The sequence below is a fragment of the Elgaria multicarinata genome, chromosome 5 (assembly GCF_023053635.1).
Source record: "Elgaria multicarinata webbii isolate HBS135686 ecotype San Diego chromosome 5, rElgMul1.1.pri, whole genome shotgun sequence".
Taxonomy (NCBI): Eukaryota; Metazoa; Chordata; class Lepidosauria; order Squamata; family Anguidae; genus Elgaria; species Elgaria multicarinata.
In genome coordinates this window covers 6,441,501-6,465,674 of record NC_086175.1, presented here as the reverse complement: position 1 = coordinate 6,465,674, position 24,174 = coordinate 6,441,501, and the positions used below count along the sequence as shown (strand labels likewise).

Sequence of the window (24,174 nt, the reverse complement as noted above, 5' to 3'; positions counted from 1 at the left end):
ACACCCCAGCGGCGGCTCGGAAGATATGCTCAAAAAGTAGGGGCTAAATACGGCGAATCTTTTGGCTTTATTGCACAATTAAGGCAGGATGCATGGGAGTACTTCACAATCAAAACAGATTATAAGATGGAAAACTTCTGAGTCCTTTGCATACAATTCGCAGTGATTGCACAGTATAACGCTGCTGTGATAAAGCTCATTTATAGAATGCTTTGAATGCTCCGAAATGGTAAATGCATGATAAGTAGTAGTGCTGTATTAGGTAAGCACACGTGAATAAAGAATTAAAGTGTCGGACTGGGAGTCGGGAGTTCTGGGTTCTAGTCCCCACTCGGCCATGGAAACCCACTGGGTGACTTTAGGCTAGTCACAGACTCAGCCCAACCTACCTCACAGGGTTGTTGTTGTGAGGATAAAATGGGGAGGAGGAGGATTATGTACACAGCTTTGGGGTTCCTTGGAGGGAAAAAGGCGGATATAAATGTAATAAATCTTCTAAAAGGACAGTGTCCTTTGCAAAACGTTTCCTGCATCGAGCCATTTTCTGCAGCTGCCAACAGATAAACGCCTCCCTCCACCTGGCAGCCTTTCATGGGAGTCCTTCACAATCAAAGCAGATTATAAGGTGGAAAACTTCTGAGTCCTTTGCATGAAATTCACAGTGATTGCACAGTATAAGCTGGTGTGATAAAGCTCATTGTATAGAATGCTTTGAACACTCCGAAATGGTAAACACATGCTAAGCAGTAGTGCTATATTAAGTAAGCACATGTGAATAAAGAATTAAAGTGTCGGACTGGGAGTCGGGAGTTCCGGGTTCTAGTCCCCGGGCCAGTCACAGACTCTCAACCCAACCCACCTCACAGGGTTGTTGTGAGGATAAAAATGTATTTATTTATTTATTGCATTTTTATACCGCCCAATAGCTGAAGCTCTCTGGGCGGTTCACAAAAATTTAAACCATTAGGAACATAATAAAACATCCAACAAGCTAAAAACCCAAATACGAAATACAATATAAACAGCACAACCAGGATAAAACCACACAGCAGAAATTGATATGGGATTAAAATACAGAATTAAAACAGCAAAGTTTAAATTTAGGTGTTAAAATACTGAGAGAATAAAAAGGTCTTCAGCTGGCAACGAAAGGAGTACAGTGTAGACGTCAGGCAAACCTCTCTGGGGAGCTCTTTCCACAGCCGGGGTGCCAAAGCGGAGAAGACCCTGCTCTTAGTAGCCACCTGCCTCACTTCCTTTGGGGTGGAGGAGGGGTTCCTTACGCCGCCTTGGGGTTCCTTGGAGGAAAAAAGGCGTATATTAATGTAATAAATAAATCTTCCAAAGGGACAGAGTCCTTTGCAAAATGTTTCCTGCATGGAGCCATTTTCTGCAGATAAACGCCTCCCTCCGCCTGGCAGCCTTTCATTGCACCATTAAGGCAGGATGCACGAGCCTTTTGCATGCCATTCGCAGTGATAATTGCACAGTATAACGCTGCTGCGATGAAGCCCTTTATTCCCGCCTTGCAGCAGGTCAGGTCAAGCCGTCAGAGTGACAGGCCCGCTCCGGCCCCGCCTCCCGGGACAGCCACTATTTGCGCGCGCAGCCAGTAACGCGTTTGCGGGGCAGGGGAGCCCTTTTGGCCGCCCTAGGCCGCCGTCGATCCGCGCGCAGGCCCGATTCCGGCTCCGTCGCCCCGCAGCTCGCCGAGACCACGAGCGCCGCCATGAGCGACAAGGGGGAGCTGGACTTGACCGGGGCCAAGCAGAACACGGGCATGTGGCTCGTCAAGGTGAGGGGGCCGAGGCGGAACGCCGGGGAGCCGTGGCCGTAACCCAGAGGCTGTCCTCCTGTTGCTGAGGGCGGCGGGGTCGGCGTGCGCGGCGCTGTACAAAGCCACAAGCCAGGCAGGAGCTCCAGGGCGCCCCTAAAGGAGTGGCTGCGGGTGAGGAGGAGGAGAAAGACACGGGGTGGGGGGGGTGGCAGGCTGAAAGTGGGCGCAGAGAAGCTCCCCCTTATAACATTACAACTTAATATCATCAGATGAAGCTCGTTGGTGAAAGGTTTCGAACAGACAAAAAGAAAGTAGTTCACAATAATTAATATATGATTAATATATTAATATATATATATATATTAATGTATTAATAATTAATGTACGCACTGCCGCAAGATGTGGCGGTGGCTATTGGTTTAGGAAGCTTCGAAAAGAGATTAGACTGATTTGTGCAGTGCCGACAGATGTTAGTCACCAGCCTTTTCCAACCAAGTGCCCTCCAGATGTTTTGGATGTCAACTTCCATCAGTCCAAGTCAGCATGAATCCTGGGAGTTTCAGTCCAAAAGATCGGGTGAGCACCAGTCTGGGGGAAGGCTGCTTGGAATTCCTACTGCCTCTGGATACCTAATGCAGAGGAAAAAACAATGGGGTGGGGGTAAGGTAGAGTAGGGCTGGTGCCTTGCTACCCTCCTTGTGGGCTTTGCGGTTTGCCATGGTGAGTAAAAGGATACTGGACTAGATCATAGAATCATAGAATAGCAGAGTTGGAAGGGGCCTACAAGGCCATCGAGTCCAACCCCCTGCTCAATGCAGGAATCCACCCTAAAGCATCCCTGACAGATGGTTGTCCAGCTGCCTCTTGAAGGCCTCTAGTGTGGGAGAGCCCACAACCTCCCTAGGTAACTGATTCTATTGTCGTACTGCTCCAACACTCAGGAAGTTTTTCCTGATGTCCAGCTGGAATCTGGCTTCCTTTAACTTGAGCCCATTATTCTGTGTCCTGCACTCTGGGAGGATTGAGAAGAGATCTTGGCCCTCCTCTGTGTGACAACCTTTTAAGTATTTGAAGAGTGCTCTCATTTCTCCCCTCAATCTTCTCTTCTCCAGGCTAAACATGCCCAGTTCTTTCAGTCTCTCTTCAAAGGGCTTTGTTTCCAGACCCCTGATCATCCTGGCTGCCCTCCTCTGAACACGCTCCAGCTTGTCTGTGTCCTTCTTGAATTGTGGAGCCCAGAACTGGACGCAATACTCTAGATGAGGCCTAACCAGGGCCAAATAGAGAGGAACCAGTACCTCACGTGATTTGGAAGCTATACGTCTATTAATGCAGCCCCAAATAGCATTGGCCTTTCTTGCAGCCATATCACACTGTCGGCTTATATTCAGCTTGTGATCTACAACAATTCCAAGAACCTTCTCGTAGTATTGCTATAGCAATGGATAGCTTACTTTAGCCTGAGGGCCGAATTCAAATTTGGAAGAGCTCTCAGGGGCTGTATTCCAGTGTGGGGCAGGTATGAGGGCAAAAGGAGTGGGGCCATAAATACAAAATAAATATGACAGCGTATTATAGTTAAAGTTCTTGCTGTGAGTAACTAAGCCTTGCATGAAGCGCTTCAACCTTTTAGATTGGGGAAAAAACTGCACAAAAGCCAGGAAGCCACCAAATGATTGGTGGTTGGGGCTTGAGGCTATCTGGCCCTTATTGGGCTGCCTGCCTTGGAACTTCACACCTGAAGTTTGCCCACTCCTGGGCTAGGTGGGCCTTGCGTCTAATCCATGAAACTTTTAAAGGGGTTCAAGTGAACTCCTACACATGCACACATGCACATGCACGTACGCACACAAACACCCACCCATATAGAACATAAGGTGAAGGCCACAGGTGTTCATTGCATGTGAATAGTGATAGACGAGCATAGCGATCTTCCATGCAAGGTGGGATTCTGGTCCGACCAGTCCCTTCCACCCCCACCCACCCCGTATTGAGGATCTCTATATTATGGTTGGGGGTGTACCTATTAGTGGGGAGCTGTGACCACTTCCCAACAACATGTGTGCAGTGTCCATATGAACAACCTTTATATTTTTATGTGCGGAAGATTAGGAAAAGGCCTGAATTCAGTTAAAGAAACTTAGATATAATAATAATAATAATAATAATAATAATAATAATAATAATAAATTATTTATTTCTTACCCACCTCTCCCTTTGGATCAAGGCAGGGAACAACATTAGAACAGGAATCAATACATCTTAAAAATTCTTGATTTTACATTGATCTGGATAGGCCTGCCGGAAAAGGCTAGTCTTTAAAGCTGCCTTAAAATCACACAGAGAGTTAATTTTACGAATCTCCTCTGGCAGGCCATTCCACAATCTGGGGGCAACAGAAGAAAAGGTCCTCTGGGAAACTGATGTCAGCCTAGTTTTAGCTGACTGAAGTAAGTTCACCCCAGAGGATCTGAGTGTGCGGGGCGGACTATATGGGAGAAGGCGATCTAGTTATAGTTTCAATAGGGAATGAAGACTGAGGGGTTAAACCAAAGGTTTATTGGAAAAAGTGCATTTTGTGGAGAGGTATGAAGGTGAGAGAGATAAATATGTTTCCACATAGGCTTCTGGGAGGGAATTCTAGACATAAAGAACAGCTGTAGGCAGTGTGTGGATGGCAATACTGAGGAAAGACTAAGTTCATTCATTATAAGAGGTTTACTTGCAAAGCTTGGTAGTAACTGTCTCTTTAAATTACTGTTCTCCTGAAATCTGGTTCTGATCCTCAGTGCCTCAAGTGGTAGAGTCTTCTGGATCACTGAGAAACCTTGTGCAGCTCCACACTGCTGAAATGTTTAGCTGCTTCCCAAGAACTCTGTTGAATGCGCAAAACCACCCTGGTTTTAAAAACTTAGGGCAGTGGTGGGTAATATCTGGCCCTTCAGATGTTTTGGTCTGCAAATCCCATCACCACTAGCATAGCAAATGATTAGGGATGACGGGAGTTTGATTTGAATTATTATATTTATATACTTTGAAACTACTGGCTCTAAAAGAATCCCTGCAGAGGCACCCGCAAAAAGAATCCCTGCAGTGTCTGTTCAGCCAGGCTTAATTCATGTCAAGGCTTGGCCTTGAAAGTATCAACTGAGACTTGCAAAAATGTATTGTGCACAAAGCATTTTCCTTGCCATTAAGTAATCACACCCTACCCTCCATACTCCAGTATGGTACTGGGGTGAAGGAAGAGCTTCCTGGAAGACTTGAGAGCCCTGGTTCCTCTATTCCTAGAAATTAAGAAGTTTAAAACTAGTTTCAGGTGACTGTCTTTTTTCAAAACTGCCAAGGAAGGTATACAGTGTTTTCAGTTAGCTTCTGAGTTTTAAACTAGTTTTAGCCTTCAGCCTGAATTAGGTTTAAAAGTATTCAAATTAATTGAAGGTTAAAAACAATGAAAATGAAGGATTGTTAAAATACGGGATTGTTAATATATGTCACTTCCAGGCAGCAACCTGGTAGAAACTTCTTGAGGGAAATGTATTTTTATTGCTTTGTCCAGATATTTAGAAATATGTGGATCATGAAAACCCACAATTTTGTTTGCTCATTTGTCCCCACCCCACTCTCCCAACTGGGAACTACCTGTGCTGGGTTAGCATGCCCTACTCTTAAGTACTTGAAGTCTCTTGCAGATCTCTGTTGCTGGAGCAAGAGTAGTGTTGGTGCTTTTCTAATCGGTTATCTTTTCATAACTTTCCTAGTCATGATTGGAATTTTAATCCTGCAATAGCATGCAGATGATTTCATATTGGCTAACAGGTAGGTGGATTTGTTTGCTGCATCCTTCAATCTGTTTTGAAGGAAAGTCACTACAGGCTTTGTACCAGGAAATATGCTTGGGAGAACCTGTAAGACTGTATTAGCCACTCAGAGCTCCATCAGATGAGTGTTTTATTGCGCGCTCGTTACTGGGCACTCACGGATTTTTGCGGGGTGCCTCTCATGTTGTCGTCTGCCTTCTCCGTGCCTCCCGCCCCTTGTAGCCTTCTCTGTGCAACAAAAAAACACCCCATTAAGTCCAAGTTATTTTTAATGATGGAAGTTGCTGCTATGTCCTGCTGTGTGCAAGAGAAGCAGCGGGATCAAAATGGCCCACTGAATGGGTCAGGTGCAAGTTGTTTACTTTCTCTTTCAAAAGAGGAAGTAATGAGGGACAAACGCGTGGGTGGAGAAGTGACGATAAGCAAATGTGATTTTCCCCTGTGTGAAGTCCCCTGTCTCAGTCTTAAATTGCCAAGCAGCTTGTTTTAATTGGTGGGTTGGTCTTCAGTCAGTGGATTGGCGTTCTTTCCAGCCACTCATTTTCAGAAAAATGAATATCCAGATAGCAAGGTATTACTTGTTTGATTTTTTAAATTCAAACTGTTGGTGATAGCTTTAAAGCCCTAAATGACTTAGGGCAGTGGTGGGTAATATCTGGCCCTTCAGATGTTTTGGTCTGCAAATCCCATCACCACTAGCATAGCAAATGGTTAGGGATGATGGGAGTTTGATTTGAATTATTACATTAATGTACTGCCCCATAGCCGAAGCTCTCTGGGCGCTTTACAAAAATTAAAAATAGCGAACGTTAAAAAGTATACAAAATTTAAAACCATCAAAAACATAAACAGTATAAAAACAATGGTATCCATTTAAAACCAACAGTTCTGGGGGCCGTTAAAAAACAAACTTAGCTTTGTTAAATGCTGTTAAATGTCTGGGAAAAGAGAAAAGTCTTAACCGGGTGCCAAAAGGATAACAATGTAGGGCCACAAGTTGCCCACCCCTGACTTTGAGATTCTTCCTTTCCTATCATCCTGCTCGCTTCCTAAAATCAGCAAGTGAGTCTCATTGTCTCATTCAGGGTAGAAGCACATTTGCGAGGGAGGTGGGGGGCTTCTCAGTTGCTGCACCCGGATTATGGAATACCTTTTCCCATGAACTGCAGTCTATTGCTGTGTTTCATCAGTTGTTGAAGACCATTTTATTTTGGCAGTCTTTTGTTGCATGTGGCACTTAATGCTTTTGTGTTTTGGTTTTAACTATTAACCCCTATCCCCTTGGTCAGTTTGTTCTGTATTGGGTTGATTTCTGTGGATGGAAAGATTTTTCTCAGGGAAGGTGCTTCCACCCTATTTTGGGGGTTCACCCTCTCTCCCCCTGCACCACAGCTCACCCCATTCAGCAAAGTCTGTGTAACATTTCCAGGGGACTGCAGGGGCTGCTTTGGGAAGTAGTGGGTGGCCCAGTTGGACCTGCCTAAATCTGGATACAATCCCGTTGTCTGTTTTATGTTTTTATGGTTTTTAAATTTTGTATATCTGTTTTCTTTAATGTTCAATGTTTTAATCTTTGTTACCCACCCAGAGAGCTTTGGCTATGGGGTGGTATATACATGTAATTAATAATTTTTAAAAGTGTAATTTTTAAATGTTGGAAGATGCCAGGTGGGATGTTATAGTTTTAATAAAACAACAACAACAACAATAATAATAATATGCCCTGGGCCTTCTACCAAATGCAGCCACATTGATTTGTGTTGACATTTAAAGCCCTAAACGGTTTGGGGCCAGGTTATTTGAAGGAATGCCTCCTCCCATATGTACCTGCCCAGACCTTAAGATCATCTACAGGGGCCCTTCTCCATGAGCCCCTGCCAAAGGAAGTGAGGCAGGTGGCTACTAGGAGGAGGGCTTTTTCCATTGTGGCACCCCGGTTGTGGAATGAGCTCCTCAGAGAGGTCCGCCTGGCACCTACACTGTACTCCTTTCGTCGCCAGCTGAAGACCTTTTTATTCTTTCAGTATTTTAACACTTAATTTTAACTTAAATATAAATTTTACTGTTCTAACTCTGTATTTTAATCTTATATCAATTTTGCTGCGTGGTTTTATCCTGGTTGTGCTTTTTATACTGTATTTTGTATTTGTGCTTTTAACCTATTGGTTTTTTTATTATGGTTTTAATTTTGTGAACCGCCCAGAGAGCTTCGGCTGTTGGGCGGTATAAAAATGTAATAAATAAATAAATTTGTACACAGCTGATCATGTTTACCATAATCCCCTAAATTGGTAACTTGAGCCCACCTCAGCATGTGACACAAAAGCGCGTGCTATTTGCATAAATTAGGGTTGACAATTTTCTTTGTGCCAATCTCATTCTTAAGATCTGCAATAACAGAATTAATGTAAAAATTAAGCAGAAAAAGAAGTAGAATGTATTTCTCATTATTACCAATATTCTTGGTCTTTTGACTTGTAAAAGCATTGTCAGTGCTTTTACAAGTAACTACTACAATACTAATTGGTATTAAGGCATTTGATCCATCCCCTACTTATAGAGTCAAAAACAGTCTTTAGTTCAGTAAAAGCTGCATGTAAGTGCCTGTTTCTTATTTGTCAATTATATTGGTTAAAATAAAGCACTTCATTCATTGTTGAAAAACCTGACCTGAATCCTGCTTGTTCTTCAGGAAAATGTTATTTCCAAGTGCACGTTCTTCAGGTAGAAATGTTGCATACAGTTTGACCAGTGTGTGAATAGAGAAATGGGCTGGCTGTTATTGGGCCTATGTCTGGTCTCTTGCTTTGTATGTAGGACCTATAATATTGACTTTCCAACCCAATAGAATCTGACATATTTATTGAATCAAAGACTTTAGTAATGACAGATACCTACCATTCCAGGTTATTCTTAAGGAGCTCAGATGAGGCACCATTTTCACTGTATTCTTTATAGCAAGGGAATTGATTAATCTTTCAACTCCACTTCAGTGACAGATGGCCAAGCGCTATCGTTATTAATACCCTGGTTTCCAAAACCACTGAAGTCTCTAACCACTGTTAGAGACTTTATAAAAGTCTCTATTATAAGAGAGACTTGTATAATCATTTGGAACTATCAGGTCTTTGCCCTGACTATTAGTAACTAACTTCCAGAAGGTCACACAGTCCTCCAGTCTAGCTGCATACTTAATTTTATTGTATATACACTTCTGGAACCAATATATCTTGGTCTTCACATTTTTTTAGTCTGTCTTTCTATCAAAGCCTTAATTGCCTTATCAAAGCTGAATTACTTGAGGCCTCTTGCTGCTCTTTTCACTAACTGCTAAGTATTTTTATGTTACAGATAGGCAGGATCAAATGATCAGGCAGGAAGATGGGGAAATAGCAAGGACCGGTAACAAAAGCAGGAATCAATAGTCTCTCCTGGGTAACAGCTTGAGTCTCTGCTAAAGCACTGTGTAGAAACGCTGTGGGTTTTTTTTGGTAAAATTTCATGTCATGGCTATTGAAGTTGTTATCAGATTAAGTTTAATTAAATAAAAAAAAGGGAAAACTGTATTTTAATTACATACCATTTTTTAGATTTTGCTTTCAATTTGATCTGATCCAGGGATTGAAATTCAGCAGCTCAATTACTAAAGCAACATATGGCCCAAGCAAACCTGGACCACTTGCCCTACAAACCAGCAATTTAACACTCTCAATTTGTTTGTTCTGACAAAAGGGGAGCCAATAGCAATATCTACTAAGGGCTGAGGGTAGACCTGCTGTCCTTCCCTGACAAGGACCTTAATACCTGGGAAGTTTTGTACGGACAGAGAGGCTCCTTGAGGTATTGTAGTCCTAACCATTTAGATTTTTGGGAAGTATAAAAACAGCATTTGACTTGCACCTGGAAGCAGACAAAGAGCTGGTAAAGCTGGCAAGGTGCATTCTGTATATCTGGTCCCAGATATAGCAACTGGGACTATATATGGTCCCAGATATAGCAACTTAAGCTCTGTATTCTGTACTAAACATAGTTTCTGAACCTATGCACTTATTTATGGAAAACCTGTCACATTTGTTTCTTAATATTAATGTTTGAAAGACCTGTGACTAAATATTGTTAATGCAGTATGTCATCTCAGTAATCACAGGTAAAATGATTAAATGTAATTAAATTGTTGGAAATGCCAGAGGGAACGAGGGGATTTTTGTCATCTTTGGTGGACGTACCCTATAGCAAAAGAAATACTGGAAGAAAATATGGAGCATATTTGGCGTCTGGTGGGGAGAATGTGAGAGGTGGAGGGGTGAAGAGGGGAAAAGGAAAATCCCATAGCCCAAGTGGAAGTTATAGCGCATTGCTTGAAATACATAAATGTGACTGCATTGTAATGTTGATTCACTCTTTGTTCTTTGCTGCTTAAGAAAGCAATCTTACAATAACTTTTTTAAAAAAACAGTAGGGGTGGGGAGCTGGTTTACAAATTGTTTTCTGTACTATTTGTATATTTTTCTTGAGATGTACTGTTTCTTTTAGGTCCCCAAATACTTGTCTCAGCAGTGGAATAAAGCTTCGGGAAGAGGTGAAGTAGGGAAGCTGAGAATTGCCAAGTAAGATAATTTAATTTTACATTTCCTGGCTCAGGGATTCTTTTGTTTGCTTGGGTGGGGATGGTGAGTAATTTGGAGCAGGGCAAGGTGGAAAATTACTATTAAACTTGTTTGACATGAAGTCTTTCATATTTGAGATGCACCTGATATCACCGTTGCTCTGTCTTCTATGATTCTCTCCACTGCTATATTTGGAGTATAATTATATAGACCGATATGAACGCTTGGATAAAAAAATGGGAGGAAATCACAGAAATTCAGTTGGGGGGAATGTCCCCCCCACAAATTCCCCACAAATCCCTGAAAAAAGAGAGGGCATAGGGGCATAAGTATGCAGCCGTCATGCCTGAATGACATGTGCGCATCAGTGAAGCCTGGGCTCGCTGAAATTCTCTGAATTCCAAATCAGAGCTCATTCTGACTCGTGTCTGGATCAGATTCTGACTTTTCACATGAAAATTTGTGTACGTGTTCTTCTCCCACTGATTAAGGTGTATTTGTGTGCATTTTTTCAAAAGTATGCATTTTAATGCATATTTTTCAAATGTACACATGCTGTTGAACACTATTTTGGGATAATTTGGAGAAACTGTTCAGGCAGTTATGCAAATGAATCAGAATAACTGTCCTGAGGGGAGATATGAGATTTTCTTGCTAAGAAAAACCATTGGGCTCACAGAGTTAGAACCAACTTCATGCCTCCAACACAATGGCACAGTTCTGTACAGTGAATTGTGGAATGGTTTTTCCAAGGAAAGGAGATCCTGCAGCTTCCTGCAAACAGGAAGACACTGTGGTATCTCCAATTGATCTTCCCCCATTGAAGTTAAATATTCCTAGGGAAGCATTCTACACTGTAAACTTTTGTTTCAGATTTAGACCTCATAATAGTTTACTGGCAAGTCCTTCTCAATTATCAAGTCCTAGCAAGTCTCTGAGTATCAGTCCTTTCGCTCCAAAGAGGTTCTGTGCAAGTGGAAAGGAACTTCCACTTGAACAAAGTGGGGGCCCTGATTTCATCTTCCTGCTACAGCTCTCTACCACATGCTGTTATGTTCTGGAAGATTCCCCCAACCTAGGAGCATTTTTTGTAATTAGTAAATGCACATATTTGATTACAGATATCATGTAAGTATCCATGTTTACTAAAGAAAAACTGCCATAAAATAAACAATCCATAATCACTAAACAATATAATATTGGCCATGTTATCCAAATGTATCCTTGCCTATAATGCTACCTGGATTACAAATCTTACAAAGCAAAATGAATTGGCAATTAAAAGCATTAACTAGCTATTCTTACAACGGCCTAAAACAATGTTGCAGCTTTGGATATAAGAATTTCTGGTTACAGCAGATCTAATTTTTGGCCCCTTTCTTAGGGTCTCATTGGTCATTATTACATAGCCCCACATATTAACAATCCATTCCTTTACAGTAGATGTTTTTGTTGGCTTTCGGTATTTTGCGTATAATACTTTAGCAGCAGTTTCTATTTGACTTGCCAAATCTGAATGTTCTTTCCTTATCACATCACATCTTTCATTAACTGAAATAATAACAGGACTAAACTTATATTATAACTCCATAAGGATTCTTGTTTCGTTGCCATTTTTCTTTGCAAGAGGACTGTAGTAATTTGAAATTGTGATCTAGCGTACTGTGAATGAGAGAACATATATTGATAGAACTATTAAGAGTTACTATTTTTAATATTCAACACTTTAGTACTGTAATTAATAAGCCTTTCTTTGTTTCTAAAGTCTTATGCCTTTTGCTCTTGGCTACATAAGAGGGAGGTAATAAAGAACAGTACACGGTTTTAGGGTAAAAAGAGTTAGGCCTGAGCCTTAATGGTCCTGGTGGCAGCAAAACCCACTGTGTGTGAGAGAAGGAGGTTCCTGCTGGGGCGAGAAAGGCCTTAGAGGAGGGGAATTCTCACTAGGAGAATGCAGGATCGTCACATGTGATGACATGCACGGTGGGATCCGAGAGGAAAGCTTACAGATTTGAAACAAGGGAAAAGAATGGTTGCATTTGAAGTACAAGAGAAACTATGAGGAAAAATGGCAGAAGTTATGAGCGTGAAGAAGGAGGTAATTGAGGAGAAGGGCAAAGCCTTAAACTTTTGATAGGCTGGCTTGGGGGGTGCAGTTCTTTGCATGGAGGGGGTTGATTCTTTGGGTGGAGTACAGGTCCTAGTTCGTGATGTGTGTGTCTGGTTCAAGGTTCCTCAGTATGAGACAGGCTCTGGGTCAGGCCCAGTCTTGACGCTGGAATTAGTTTCCTGCTCTCCTGTCACTGGTTCTACTGGACCAACATATCTGGTCGTCCCCTTCTCAGAGTCTAAGTTGCTGCTTAGGGTTGGGGTTTGACAACATTATAATAACCCTCTCAGTTGTATTGTAATTGACATTCATTTTAAGAATTTATTGCTTGTACACTAATAGTTGTGGGAAAGAAATATGAACATTAAAATATTATATCCTTTGTTTCACAGAAATCAAGGAAGAACAGAAGTAAGTAAATAAAATGCAAATATTAGAAAAGTATTATCTGCATTGTAGTATGGTAATTCATGATATAACACCTTAAAAAATTATATTCTGTTACAAAAAAGGTCTGAGTGTTCTCCTGCCTAGGTTGATGACCAGGTCTACCCTTACTTATGTTCAACTATGTTGCCACACCAGGTTGTACCCAAATGATTAATTGGGCCCAACAGAAAACATTCTTGCAATGTTTAGCTAATTAACTTTTTAAAAAGAAGATTTTTTTTTAAGCATTGGCAGTAGCAAATAGAATGCAAAGGCTTTCTCTATAAAGGAAGCTGATGTTCGTAAGTAACAATTGAGTGATCATATGCCTTCTGGTTGGAAAAAGTATCTTGTTTACTTGCTATGCCCTGAGAAAGGCCTCTATGGAATAGAAAAGAGCCTTTGAAAAATAGGAAAATAAGTAAGCTGCTTTCCTCAAGCCTGTGCCCTCTTTTCAGATGAGGGAGCTGAGGAAAAGGAGGGCCCAAGAGGAGAAGGACACAGTCTCTGTGTTGGGCTGAGTCCAAAGACATATGAAGGCTTGTGGGCTAGGGAGGCCATAGGAAGTGGTAGTGGGTGGTGGTGATGAGAGTGGATTTTCACATACATTAATTTGAACGGATCTGGCTCCTGGACCACTGAAATGAATTAGAATTACTTGTACAGAGAATCTTTAAATCGACTTATAAGACTGTCTTAATTAATGAGGTTTATTTTAATTTTCACTTCAGCAATTGGTTGTTTAATTAAATCAATTGATCAACTAGTTACTTCAGCTTTCGCTATTGGTATATCCCTATACCAGTAATGGGAGTGTGTGTGTGTGTGTGTGTGTGTGCAGGGGGAGGGATACCTTTGGGAAATATTAAAAAAATTGTTCTGAAGAGTGAACATCTTTTTTGTTTTCATGCATTTGAAACCAAGCTAATTACATGTAGTCAAAGGTTCTTGTTCCAAGAGGAAGCCTAAAATTAAAAATCAGTGTATTTTACAATCTCATTGGAATGTAATTATGTGAGATAGAGACTTAACTGTGCAACTCAGCCCTGGTTTTCTTTAAACTCCACTGATGGGGTACAGAAGTAGCATTGGTGTATTATATAGCTTTCCTCAAACTGGTACCCTTCAGATATTTTGGACTACAACCCCCAGGATTCTTGACCATTGGCGCTGCTGCCTTGCTGATGGGAGTAAAAGGCAAAACATCTGGAGATTATCAATTTGGGGAAGGCTGGATTACTGTTTGTGAATAAATGTCCCTTTTACTGTGTTCCTCATCCCTTTACTTGCTACTTTATTAATTCACAATTAACATATTACATTCCAAGTTTGCAGCAGTTGGTTTTATCAAGTTTCAGATGTTACTACCTAATAACAATTCATATAATGTTTAAAGTTTCTCTCTATCGGTGTAATTAATCACACCAATAAAAGCCTGGCTTCTATATTGCCAGTGTATTCGGTATTGCCTTTAATTTGATGTGCTATGAGGAAGGCATAACTCATCTTCACCACCTTATTAGTGTTTATCTTTCTACCAAGAAAGCATATGGTATCCAGTGGTAAAACATCAATTCTGAATATCTAGGAGCAATAGTGGCATAACATCATAGCTCTTACTGTAGCTGTGGCTGGTTATATACCCTGTTGGAAGCATTTATTTCTTGAGACTGATTTGGGAACAGATCATTAATCATTTCCCCATCATTCTGGATATTCAAATTGTTGTTTCTGACACAAATAAAATACCTGTTTTTATATAATCATTAAAACTGGTTTTGTAGGATGGGTGGGGAGTTATGTTTCTAATTTTCTGTTACAGCAACTAGTAAAATGTAATAAATAAATAAATAAATAAATAAAAAATAAAATAAAAGAATACTTTGCTAAAATAAAATAAGGGTATAAGATGTCACCTTACAATAATGAGTGAGGGCTAGTTGTGTATGCAGTCTACTGTTGTCTATTTCAATAACCTTCAACCTTTTTAGACCTGAGACCCACCTTTACGACCCAGTCGGCAACTTCAACCCATGTTTAATATTATTTGACTTTATATGTGTTCAGTTTCCTCCTCTAAAAATATCCTGAGTAGTCTGACCCTCTTGGGAGATAGACTGCCTTCACAATTGACAAAGTGACTCATCCGGGGCTGAGACCTTTCCCAACCCTATTCTACATATGAAATATATTTTTTATTTTTATTTTCTAAATTGTCAAAAGCAGTTTACAATTCTTTCTAATAAATATTTAACGGCATTTGTGGTTGCCAGGTATCTTTCACTTTGAATGAAGATCTTGCAAACATTGGTGATATTGGTGGGAAGCCAACTTCCATCAGTGCACCCAGAGAACACCCTTTTCTTTTACAAAACGTGGGAGGACAGACATTAACGGTGTTTACAGAGAGCTGTGTAGGTAAGTTGAATGAAACACTGGCTGCTAACCAAAGTCCTGCATAACTATAGATGTTGCCATAGATGTTTTTCTGTTAAACTAAAGTTAAACCTCCCAATGTTCTTTGATGGCCTCTTTGGTTTGCACTTTGCTGCATTTATGCTTTTCAGCTTTTCTTACGTAGCCTGGGCATTTAGAACTGAACAAAAATTGACAACAGTCTGAAATTAAAAAAATTAAACCCTGAAATTTCTGCTGTTGGAAACGGATTATGCTATATTGTTGAAACTTAATGTTTTGTGTCAGAAACTGAATGTCACTATAGAGAATCTTAATCAAAAACAGAAAACCACACAAGTAATGACTTGCCTTGAATTTTAGGTTTACCTTTTATTTACTTAATTTATTTACATTATTTTATATACCACCTTTCTAAGTGGTTTACAGCATAAAGCAGATAAATTATACAAAAGTAGTGCAGCAAAAACACACAAGCTAAGCAAGTACCATCAGCAGAAATGAAATAATTTTGATTCTCAAATGTTTAGCTAAGTAATGTTTTCATTGACTTCTGAAAACAAGCAAGAGTATCTCCTGAGGGAGACTATTCAATAGTTCTAGGGACACCCCAGAACTGGCATTGGCCTTTGTAGTGGCAATTGGATATCCATTAAAAACTTGATTTGGAGCAGGGTTCGTTGGTTGTTTCAGATTTCAGGTGGTGGTGGTGGTAATCATACAAAGGCTCTCCCTGACACATTCTGAATTCAGACCATTTAAACACTTAACAGGTTAACTCCAGAACTATAGTTGGGTTCAAAAAGAAACTTGTAACCCATGAAGATGTTCTAAAGCTGGCAAAATAGAGTGTGGAAGGTTGCCACGGAGGTATCGGAGGCCTCTTGGGAATCCTGTCATTTTGTGTGAGATGTTTGCTACGTGAGAAGTGATGCCTTGTGCACTACAAAGCTCCACATAGGGCATCACTACTGAGGCAAATAGCAGGCCCTATGAATGGTATTGGCATTTGTCCTGGCTGCTTGCTAGTCCAGAAGTGATGTCGTTTTCAGTGCCTTGCAGCACTCTTGGTGCTGCTTCTTAAAATTGCTCTATTGAGCTCCCTACCGTAAAGCTCTTTCAACTACAACGTTTTTAACAACCGCCAGCAAAAATCAGCCTCTGTACCTTTTAGAAACCCAGTAGCGTGGTTCCTCTTTCATAGGTATGGGATTAACATCACCGCTAGAAAAAACCTCATAACCTGAACAAAATTAAGGTATTTATTAAGGGAATTATTTACACAAGGATATAAAATGTAACTTTTCAAATGATAGGATAGGATTATTTAAAGGTATATGGATCAAATATGATTGTTTACTGTTCCTAATATGTAAGAGAATCTTCCCCAGCAAAGTAAGCTCTCAATAGTTTTTCCCTCCCACCAGATTTTCCTAAACTCCTCCCCAGCCAATTCCTTATAACCAGGAACAGATGCTGCTGTGCAGCAATTCCCCTCTGTCTATCTCCAGCTTTTCCTGCTGCTTCTGGCTTCTAGGGTGATTTGGTTTCAAGCACTACTTGCTGAAGTTCCCTCTGGTCAGACCTCTGCCCAAAGCCTTCTGGTGCTGACCTCTGCTGACTGCTTGAAGCTTCATCATTATCTCATAGCATGGCCTCCCGCTGTCTTCAGCCACCTGCTCTGGATCACAGGTTTCTTCCCAGAAAAGTTGTCCCAGAATGACCTTCTTCTTTCCCCAGCTCTGAGTTCTTCTTCCTTTAGCCACCTGCTCTCTTCTTCAGCTCTGGTCTTCCATTGCTCTCCTCAATCAACAACTACTAACAGACTCCCATTGACTTTTCTTGCCCTTTATTTATTATTTATTGTTTATTTATTTAGAACTAGCTGTACCCTGCCACGCGTTGCTGTGGCTCAGTCTGGTTAAATTGAAAAGAAAGAAAAGACAAAGCGGATGTTTCTAATATGTTTAATTTCACAATGCTTGTGGATATACAATATTTTTAGTTGTTCCCTTGTCTGTGTAGATATAGAGATTGTCTGGTTTGCCGACTCTAGAACACGAAACATATAATTGTCCATGTGAGAATCAATCTGTGTCTAGATCTAAACCGCACAATTCTAAAGATTGGCCCTGAGCTTTGTTGATGGTGATTGCAAACGCCAATCGAATTGGGAATTGCAATCTCTTAAATTGAAATGGCATATCTGTTGGAATCATAGGAATGCGAGGAATGAGGACATCTTCACCTTTGAAAGGTCCTGTCAAGATTGTCCCTTCTATGACGTTGCTCATTAATTTTTTTACTGCAAGCCGCGTGCTGTTGCAAAGTTTTGGCTGGTTGATATTTCACAACATGATAATTGGCATGCCGATTTTCAATTGCAGTACGTGCGGTGGCATCCCTGGCAGATCGAGTGAATTCAAAAATTCTGTTGGATAATTAACCGCTTCATCTGCTTCCACAACAGTGTCGATGGACTTGTATGTGACTGCCTCGCTTTGAATGTTAGATTGAATAATATTGTTAAGTTCATAGACGTTTTTGTTCTTGGCCGCAAGAATAGCTCGTTCACTCAGCCAATTGTGATTCTTATAATTGGTTTGAATATTTGGAAATACTTTTTCAACCAATTCTTCTTTTGACGTCACTAAATTGCAGAAGTTATGAGGTAATGAAATTCGTCCTGAGGTCAGATCAACCGGCACCTTTCCGTTCCCAATTTCCAGCAATTGACGTGAGAATATCTCAGCTGATCGATCGTTTTGCAGCTGGACACGCATATTTGTAGTTAATTTTAACGTCTTTATGTGTCGCTACAAAGTAGAGTGTTTCAGGCAAGCATTTATTTCGTCCGCTGGTGTCGATCGAGGAATTACAGGTAATGTTTGCCTGAAATCTCCTGCAAGCAATATTAATGCATTCCCAAATGGTCTGATGTTTCCACGCAAATCTTGCAATGATCTATCAAGAGCCTCAAGTGATTTTTTGTGTGCCATTGTGCATTCATCCCAAACAATAAGTTTTGTGATATTTTTGCCGGATGCTTTGGAAATGTTGCACGTGGGAGTTTCAATGAATTGTATGTTTAATGGCAATTTCAAAGCGGAATGAGCAGTTCTTCCACCAGGTAGCAATGTCGCAGCTATTCTGGATGACGCAAGAGCTAAGGCTATGTCATTTTGGGATCGAGTTGCTGCCAGAATCAATCTAATTAGGAACATTTTACCAGTTCCTCCTGGCGCATCTAAGAAGAAGATTTCTCCAATCCCGTTATTGATGGTTTTCATTATTTGATCGTAAATGTGTTTTTGCTCAAGCGTTAGCTTAGGAATAGTTGATTGCACATACGACAAAAGATCATCCGTGTTGTAATTTTGTTCACGACGCAATTCTACATCGAACGAAGCAGCAACAGTTCGATTCGGTGATGGCATTCCCAGTTGATTGAGAACTTTGTTTGCGATTTCTAAGCACAAATCTTCAATCATTATCAACGCTTCGTTGTAGATTTCTGGTGTGAAATCCATGTTCATATTTGAATTTTCTTTGCGTATTCGACGGAGAATATCTTCAGCCATGTCTGATTTATATTTCTCCCATAACTCTGTTGGAGATGAAGGAGAGCAGGCGGTCAATATCTTTGCAAACAATGCACGAATTTGATTTGGATGTGATGTGTTGCATGCGTCATTAATGCATACATCCCAGTGTCGGTCGTTCTCCAATAAATTCAGAGCTTGACATGCACTGCGGAAAGTGGCACGTGTAACGCTGTTGACAATTCTCAATTGATGGAAAGATGTTGGACCGGGCACATTTACCAACAGCATGCGAAGAAAGAAGCATTCATCTTGATTGGGATGCACGGTGTACAGTCTGCCTATCGTTGTTTCTTTGAATATGCCAGGTTGTCCATTGACTCGCTGTCCTCGTTTGCGTCGTTGAAATGATTTTCTACTTGCATTCCATGTGTAATACGTAGGCACTTCCGAATACAGCAGTGTTTTTGCAAATGCATCATTTTGACATAACGTGAAGAAACCAGTTAACGTTGTAGCCGGTGGATTCAGGGCTATTTTTTCCACATTTGCAGCTGTGAAATAAACGCGTTGTCCATTTTCTAGATGTACTGCTAAGTGAACAACAGCTGGACTTCGTTCATGTATGGGAAATGATAGAATTCGCCATACAGCTTCATTGCTGCTTATGTATACTGTGCTACATAAGCCTGATACTGTGCTATTTCATCGATATGTATGACCGCATTCCTATCACTTATTTCTGGTTGCACGCCAAAAACTGCCATGTCGCTGCCTTTATTCACGTACTTACAAAAGTATTTTATTGATTTTACGGAGTTACAGTATTCCACATTTATGTGCGCTTTGTATGTTTTTGATAGCAAAGGCGAATATGGAACAACCCACCGGCTATCTACTTCGATGTCACTGTTTTGCATTTTTATGGTTGCTAATTTTCCGCCATCTTCTGCTGATCTTCGTCTGTATAAAAGATATCCATCGTTTCCTGTAACTGTGTTGGATACTAATGCTCGAGGATATCGTTTAGAACATTTTCCGTCTATCATGCATGGTGAATTTGGATTCAGTGTACCGCAAGGTCCATGTATCATATTTTTCGTCACAACTTCATGCAAATCCTTATCGACGTCGGCATCTGGTATTTCAGCGCATATTACACTGTCAATTTCATTTGAAGTGATTTTGTTTTTGAGCCAGATTAGTGTATGTGGGTGTGGCAATCCTCTCTTTTGCCATTCCACTGAGTACATCCAGCAGCGCACAGACCCAAACACTTCATGTTTTACCATGAAATCCATCAGCGATTTCAGCTTCTGTCTGAAAACACGTGCTGTGATGTCATGCCTATCCACCGGCAATTGGCCAGGAAGTAAAAGCTGTTATATATCGTCCCAAGCTGGATTGCATGTGAATGTAATGAATAGGTCTGGACGGCCGTAGTGACGAACATACGCAATTGCATCTTGAGCGTACTCATGCATATGACGTGGACTGCCTGTATATGAAGATGGCAAAATTGTTAGTCTTCCAACGTTAGTTGTATTACCGTCATTTACAACTGCATCTTGCAAATGAACGTATTCTTCTGAGCGAAGCTTGGTCTGATTTAAACGGATGAATATCAAACGTTCTGTTTCTATTTTTGCATACATATCTACAATGTATTGGTGAAATAATTGACGGCATTTCAAAATGTGATTGTCTTCATTTTCTCGAATCATTAATCGGTATGAATAATAGTTCATTGCGCTGAATTTGTCCTTTGAAAGTTGGCATAAATGGAGCTGTGATGATTTCTGCGCCGAACGACGTCATTTGGAAGCATGAGTTGTATTTCCTGATGTTAGATAGGAAATGCTTTGATTCTGCGGTATATCTGGCAAGCAAAGTTTGTAATGGCTCTGGTGGTCCTCCAAGTTGAGGCAGTTTAATTTTTCCAGCAGCGCAACACATTCCTTTTGTTTCTCCATTAAATTTAAGAGCCCTGCAATAAGGACACACTTCAGTCATAGTGCCGATGAGAACATGCCGCCTCAAACTATAATCATCAGCTGGGTTGTACCGGAATGCAAGGCGATTGTAATCGTGTGATTGTTTACCACGGAGTCGTGTTTGACGCTTGTTGACGTCTTTCAGCCACTCTCAGCCTGTCGCATTCATTCTGTTGAGAACAAAGCAGATCTGAAGCTGTAGAACGCGATTGCCGTGCTCGCAATCGTGCATCCTCAAGTCTGGCTGAACGTTGCTTGGCTGGTTCCTTGGCACGTATTTGAGGCATTATTTTTCTTTTTTTCTCGTTTGCTGATGCCCGTTCTTCCTCAGTCTGATTTGCAATTTCTCATCGCAGTGCTTCCGCTCTGCGAGTACGACGACCTAAGTGTGATCTTCTGCGAGGCATTATTTGGATGAAGTAAAGCAGATTGTTTGGTTTTTAAAAAAGGATGTTTTTACGGTGAGGAGGTTAGTGGAAACTCCTGGCAGTTACCTTTCTTCAGAACGTGTAACTGTCACAGGTGTGACATCTATATTCACTCAGCCAATTGTGAGAGAGCATGCAAATAGGAGAGAAGGCAGAGGCAGTGGATTGGCCTATTGGTTGGCAATGTCACAATGACCTATAACAGCAAATAGGAGAGAACATGCAAATAGGAGAGGAGACAGAGGCAGTGGATTGGCCTACTGGTTGGCGATGTCACAATGATCAGCAGGACTGGTTTTGAGGAGGCCTATTTCTTTGATTTTAAGAAAAACTTTTGTCCCCATATAGAACATAGTTACATAACAACGCTCGCGTATTCGAATGCAACGTTGTGTCAAAATTTCAAAGCAATCGGTGAAGAACTTTCGGAGATATAACGTCTGTTTCGAACGAACATTTACATTTTTGTTTATATAGATATTTATATACCGCTCCCCATTGAAAAATTTCAGAGCGGTGTACAAGATAAAATGAAAATAAAAACCTAATAAAACAGTTAAAACAACATTTAAAAGAAGCAATAACAGAGATCCAAGGCTGCATATTAAAGAAAGGCTTCTTGGAATAAAGATGTTTTCAGGAGGCGCCGAAAGGAGTACAAGGTTGGCGCCTGCCTGACCTCCAGAGGCAGGGAATTCCACAGGAGGGGCACCACCACGCTGAAGGCTCTTCCCCTGGTGGATCCAATCGGAGGATGGATCTAGGTGGAACCACCAGGAGCAGGCCCTCGGATGACCTCAGTGACCGGGCAGGTTGGTAAGGGAGAAGGCGCTCTCTCAGGTATCCTGGTCCCAAGTTGTTTAGGGCTTTGTACACAAGTACAAGAACCTTAAACCTGGCCCGGTAGCGAATAGGCAGCCAGTGCAGTTCCCTCAGCAGAGGAGTTTTTATTTATTTATTACATTTTTATACCGCCCAATAGCCGAAGCTCTCTGGGCGGTTCACAAAAATTAAAACAATAATAAAACAACCAACAGGTTAAAAGCACAAATACAAAATACAGTATAAAAAGCACAACCAGGATAAGAACTACGCAGTAAAATTGATATAAAATTAAAATACAGAATTTAAGTTAAAATTAAGTGTTAAAATACTGAGAGAATAAAAAGGTCTTCAGCTGGCGATGAAAGGAGTACAGTGTAGGCGCCAGGCGGACCTCTCTGGGGAGCTCATTCCACAACTGGGGTGCCACAGTGGAAAAAGCCCTCCTCCTAGTAGCCACCTGCCTCACTTCCTTTGGCAGGGGTTCACAGAGAAGGGCCCCTGTAGATGATCTTAAGGTCTGGGCAGGTACATATGGGAGGAGGCGTTCCTTCAAATAATACATGCTGGAAAGGGGCAGCTCCAGACAACAGCTGAGCTGCAGCATTCTGCACTAGCTCCAGCTTCCGGAGCAGCTTCAAGGGCAGCCCCACATAGAGTGCATTGCAGTAATCCATTCTTGAGGTTACCAATGCCTGTACCACCGTGGCCAAGCTATCCCAGTCCAGGAGAGGCCGTAGTTGGCAAACCAACCGAAGATGGTAAAAGGCACTCCGAGCCGTGGCGGCTACTTGAGCCTCCCAACGACAGAATTGGGTCTAAGAGTACTCCCAAACTACAAACCAGATCTTTCAGAGGCAGAGCAACCCCATCCAGAACAGGCAATGAGCCTGTCTCCCGGACTCGGGAACCACTCACCCACAGGGCTTCCGTCTTGCCAGGATTCAATCTCAGTTTATTGGCCCTCATCCAGCCCATTACTGAGTCTTGGCACTGAGTTCAAAGTGCCAATCACATTTGCTGACACACAGACACACACACACTGGCGAATCCAAATAATGGGAGCTTCTCCTCCTAGTTAATTTGAAACTGCCACTTTGAAGCCTCACTTCCACAGCCAGCACATAACCAAGGCAGCCACTAGTGTCTTATGCTCAATACACAGAAGTAAAACTAGGTTTCTGGCCTACTCACTGACATTATAACTTCTCTCAATGAATACAGACTTTCATAGCAAAACCAAATAGATAAAAATACCCTGGGCAAGATATAGTGAGCAGCAAAGCAGCTATAATGAGGGGGCATTTAACCCTTTGGTTATCTGCTGCTTCTCTGCTCTCAGTTTACTTCTTGGAGTTCCTTTTGCAGAAGAAAAAGGTTCCTAAGGCTATCCTTGTATACATTTATGTGTAATGTGTAGCCCTTGTACAGTTCTATATTAACCTGAGTTTTACAGAAGTTGTTTATTTAAGAAATATGTTCATTGTTTGTAAGTTAGCACTTAGGAACTTAAAAAACCCCACTGGTTTTATTCAGCTGATATTTCTGATGCTATCAACAGTCATTAAACACAAACAGACATTTGGGCGTGTTGACAGGGTTGTAGATATTTCTGTTGGCTGTGAGAAAACCACTGACTTTCCTCCCATTTTTTTGTGTTTTGAAGCCACACCTAGAAATTTGGCAGCTCTAACTAGCAAGCGGTAGGAGATATTCCTAAAGTGGGGAAGATTTATGGATAGGAAAAGTAGGATATATGGGGATAATTTAAAGGACACAAATTCATTGCCCAAATTGATACTGTTGTTTAATTTAAAAGGAATATAAATGGGTCCTTTGTCCAATTTGTCACTTAACAATTTAAGAGGTAATTAGATTTCTCTTTGCCCAATTAAGAAACTATCCTAGAGTTCTTATACCCCATCTTGTATGTCTGGCTTATGCTCCTAGATATGGCTCGCCTTCAGCTTTGGAAAGCACTGAATCACAAGTAACAAAATGGATAGGAGTGTACATTGTTTTTTTATTTATCAGAAAGACGATATCACACTTATACCCCCACTCACACCCCCACACCACATGCTCTATGAAAAACAGGAAAAGAACATGGCAAACATAGTGCATTCATGATCAATACAGCTTTCTGTCAGCAGGCAGGGCCGGTGCCAGACTATTTTGCGCCCTAGGCAGGTGAGCTGCTTTCACCCATCCCCACCCCACCCCAGGGTA

At 41.2% G+C, this 24,174-nt stretch overlaps 2 protein-coding genes across 3 annotated transcripts in view; one reads left to right on the top strand and one right to left on the bottom strand.

Annotated features, from left to right (window-relative positions):
• The window catches only part of TPT1 (tumor protein, translationally-controlled 1), a 225,755-nt gene that overhangs the window by 96,722 nt on the left and 104,859 nt on the right, over nt 1-24,174 (bottom strand). The window lies entirely within an intron of this gene.
• The window catches only part of GTF2F2 (general transcription factor IIF subunit 2), a 112,373-nt gene continuing 89,890 nt past the window's right edge, over nt 1,692-24,174 (top strand). For both annotated transcript variants that reach the window (XM_063125959.1, XM_063125958.1), the window contains exons 1-4: nt 1,692-1,795; nt 10,132-10,205; nt 12,708-12,726; nt 15,018-15,162. In XM_063125959.1, the coding sequence (XP_062982029.1) occupies nt 1,730-1,795; nt 10,132-10,205; nt 12,708-12,726; nt 15,018-15,162 (304 nt within the window). In that variant the 5' untranslated portion in view covers nt 1,692-1,729. The remainder of the gene's footprint in view (nt 1,796-10,131; nt 10,206-12,707; nt 12,727-15,017; nt 15,163-24,174) is intronic.